At 41.4% G+C, this 4,127-nt stretch overlaps 1 protein-coding gene across 1 annotated transcript in view; it reads left to right on the top strand.

Moving 5' to 3' along the window:
* The window catches only part of ZC3H7A (zinc finger CCCH-type containing 7A), a 50,848-nt gene extending 47,351 nt beyond the window's left edge, over window positions 1–3,497 (top strand). Inside the window, exon 20 of the mRNA XM_012647544.1 lies at window positions 2,580–3,497. Within this exon, the coding sequence (XP_012502998.1) occupies window positions 2,580–2,769 (190 nt within the window). The 3' untranslated portion in view covers window positions 2,770–3,497. The remainder of the gene's footprint in view (window positions 1–2,579) is intronic.
* Window positions 3,498–4,127: the final 630 nt, after the last annotated feature.

The raw sequence follows: 4,127 nt of genomic DNA, 5'->3' as shown, positions 1-4,127 counted from the left end.
CTTGCTCAGGCTGGTTTCGAACTCCTGAGCTCAAACAATCCGCCCGCCTCGGCCTCCCAGAGTGCTAGGATTACAGGCGTGAGCCACCGCGCCCAGCCCCCTTTAAGTTATATTTCAAGAGTAAATCTAGAACTTAGGTCAAAGGAAAACGTTAACGTAATAGTATCCCTCGTTTGTTTCAGTTTTCTTAAAAAGTGTTTCAGTAAAAACTAGATAATTTTGAATTGCTCCCAATTTTGTTAAATCGCTGTCTATATTTAATTTCCAAATTTAGATCCACGTGATCCTGAAAACTGTTGAAGCCATTTTTTACTTAATGCTGTCAGGTTTGTTCCAGGTGGGAACCTAAAAAATATCAAAGCCTATGAAACAAAAGCCGCAGGAGTCTGGAGAGTCCAGGTTTATAAATTTAACTTTGACCACAGACAGCTGCGGCCACACCAGCATTCCTATCCCCCCTAATAAGGACGAAGCTACCCTCTCCCCTATCTCTACAGATATGACTCACTCCCCCCGAAAAAACCCTCTATAAAGCCCAAGACTTTCCCCTCCCTCAGGGTGGATGCTTTTTCGCCTCCACCCATCTACACCCAGATGCTCAAAATAAACAGCATTTTACTATACACGAGACTTCATATGTCTCTCTCTCGGCTCCAGACCGAACATTTGATGCCAAAACCCAAGCGGGCACACCGGATAGACACAACTTCTAAGGCTCTAACAGACAAACCTTACAACTCAAAAAACAACAGACAGTGACAGCTCATCCTGGGCTAACTCCCAAATCCTACCTTCCGCTAAGTCCCTAAATCACCAATAAAATGTCCATAGATCTTTAACTAAATTAAGAAAGGCTAGTCTCCTTAGTTAATCAAAGAGTCCCTCAAAGCAAATAACCTCCCTTATCTCTGACAAGGTGACTAAAAAAAGTCCCGAGCCATACGGAATCCTCTAACTTGTCTCTAGTCCTAAAATATAGACAAAATGTTCTAACTCGGCCAAAATTAGATAATTATCCACCGGGACCCTCCTAAACCAATCGGAAAAAAAGACACTGGACAGAGACTCAGATCTTCCCTTTACTGACCTTCACAATCCATGTTTTGTCCTCAAAAAATAAAAGCTCACAAACTCGCTCTCAAATTCCTCCTATCTCTTTCACTCTCGTCCCTCAAAAAATTCCACGGGTCTTCCTTCACTGACCTTCAAATCTACATCCTAAAAACATCCTGTTCCTGGTAAGTAGGAGCTCACAAACTCGCTCTCAAATTCCTCCTATCTCTTTCACTCTCGTCCCTCAAAAAATTCCACGGGTCTTCCTTCACTGACCTTCAAATCTACATCCTAAAAACATCCTGTTCCTGGTAAGTAGGAGCTCACAAACTCGCTCTCAGATTCCTCCGATCTCTCTCTTACTCTCACTTCTTCCCGCAAAAGTCCCACCGATAAATCCAACCCCCAGCCTTTTGGCCTAAGGCATCGTTAAATCCAGAAACACCTATTCCAATTGATAACCCTCTTTTCCTCTGCCCTTCCCTGGTTTTGGGGACACTCAATTGGCGTCAAATAACTCTTACTCTATCCAGGGACATAAAAACTCCCAGTCTACTCCTCCTAAAATTACCCCCTTAAAACGTCTCCTCCGAAATCTCAAAACATTAAATCTTACTGAAAAAATCTGGCCAAAACAGCTTGTCTTTTACTACAATACAGTTTAGCCACACTATAAACTTAACAATAACTCACAATAGCCCAAAAATAAAACCTTTAATTTTAACATATTACAAAATCTAGACAGTTTGTCACAGTAAACAATAAAAAATGGTCCAAAATTCCCTATCTCCAAGCCTTTTTTACACTCCTTTCCTAACCCTCACTCTACACAAACTATAATCCCGCTCAAATATTTTTTTTTTTTTTTTTGAGACAGAGTCTCGCTCTTGCCCAGGTTAGAGTGCCGAGGTGTCAGCCTAGTTCACAGCAACCTCAAACCCCTGGGCTCAAGTGATCCTCCTGCCTCAGCCTCCCGAGTAGCTGGGACTATAGGCATGTGCCACCATGCCCAGCTAATTTTTCTATATATTTTTAGTTGTCCAGATAATTTCTTTCTATTTTTTAGTAGAGACGGGGGGGGGGGGGGTTTGCTCTTGCTCAGGCTGGTCTCGAACTCCTGACCTCGAGCGATCCTCCCGCCTCGGCCTCCTAGAGAGCTAGGATTATAGGCGTGAGCTACCGCGCCCGGCCTCAAATCTTCCTGCTACACTCTAGACCTTCCTCCTCTCTCCTCTCCCCTCAACTCCACACCTAACAAATGCCACCTGATTTCTTTCCATTGCATCAGGAATGACTGTAGTCTTTTTTCCCCCTATTAAGTACTTTTCACTGAATACATTTAAATGGTTTAAAGTACTAATTTCTCTGTTGTGGATGTCATGGTTATAAAACATTTTTCTAGGCTCGAGATTCCTAATAAAAGTTGTGTGCAATTCACAAAGCTAGTGAAGTATGCATTTTCAAAATCATGATGCGATTTTTTGTAAACAACCTGTGGATACTCACCAGCTGACTTGTCCTAACAGGTATATGAACGGCACCTGCACAGAAGGAAGCAGCTGTAAATTCGCACATGGCAATGCTGAACTTCACGAATGGGAAGAAAGAAGAGATGCCCTAAAGATGAAGCTCAACAAAGCCCGAAAAGATCACTTAATTGCCCCAAATGATAATGACTTTGGAAAATATAGTTTTTTGTTTAAAGATTTAAACTAATATGCTGGCTTTTATGTATGTTACCTAATCAGAGCATTGACCAGAAAAATTGAAAGTGTTCTAAGGCACGTAGCAGAGGAGCTGCGGATTTTCTGCTTGTATTGGCGTATATCGTTCCTCCTGAGCAGCAACCCACAGTAGGTAGGAAAATGGGCTGTTTCACAGGTCTGGCCACGCTCTCACGGAACCATTGGCATCAAATGGCGAAGTGACTGCTACCCGGTTGCCATCTGTTGAACAGACTTTTGGATGAAGTGTGTTGGGGAAGAGGATAAGGTTATATCTAGGACAGCTCTTTGAGTTGGTCCTTCATATAAGAACCATGACGGCAAGAGAATATAACACTTGTACTGGGATCAGAACACATGGTGGATCAAATTCTTTACATGTTTTAGCGGAATGAATTTGTTTAATATAATAAAGTTTGCCACTTATCTGTATGTAGGTTGCTAAAAAGGATTTTCTTAACCCAGATTTTAAGCCAAATAACCATTTAACACTAGTATATGTTAAATGGGGTATTTTTCTGTATTTGTATGTTTCATTATAATAAGGGAACTGAGGATAATGTGCATTGAGAATATTTTGAAAAATAATCAGTTGACTCAAATTTTATTTCTTGGTCTTTTGCTGTTTAAATGATGATTTTGAAAGATTAAACTTGTACTGTTGGTATTGTGTAGTGTACGGACCAATATTGCCTGTAATAAAGATTTTATATATAGATGTTTTTCTTTTTTTGGTGTGGTCCTTTTCTTTGGTGTGGTCCAAAGAATTGTTAAAACTGGGTACAAAAATCACAAGTTGGGTTTTTTTTGTTTGTTTTTTAGAGACAGGGTTTTAGTCTGTCACCCAGGCTGGAGTGTAGTGGTACCACCATAGCTCGCTGTAACCTGTAACTCCTGGGCTCAAGGGATGCTCCCGCCTCAGCCTCCCTCAGCCTCCCTAGTAGCTGGGACTACAGGCACAAACCACTATGCCTGGCCGATTTTTTTAAAAAAGTTTTTGTAGAGACAGAGTCTTGCTTTGTTTCCCAGGCTGGTCTCAAACTCATGGCCTCAAGCGATCTTCTCTCCTGGGCCTCTCCAAGTGCTGAGATTATAGGCATGAGCTATTGTGCCCAGTGGACAAGCTGTGTTTCTTTTTTTAAAGATTTTTATTTAAGTAATGAGTGACGGAATGCAAATTGGAAGGACATGAAAGCAACTTTTCACTTTACCGCCTCTCCTCTGAACTTGGGCTGAATAAGAGGCTTCTTATTGATTGACATGGTAACTCTTCTAGGGGTCTTCTGTGTTTCATTTATATGAGTTAGATTAGCAGGAAGAAAAATGGTCAGCTGGTAAGATTGGGCAGTG

The sequence above is a fragment of the Propithecus coquereli genome, unplaced genomic scaffold (genome assembly GCF_000956105.1).
Source record: "Propithecus coquereli isolate 6110/MARCELLA unplaced genomic scaffold, Pcoq_1.0 Scaffold27, whole genome shotgun sequence".
NCBI lineage: Eukaryota > Metazoa > Chordata > Mammalia > Primates > Indriidae > Propithecus > Propithecus coquereli.
The sequence above is the reverse complement of the archived record's forward strand: the minus strand, read 5'-3'. Positions and strand labels throughout refer to the sequence as shown.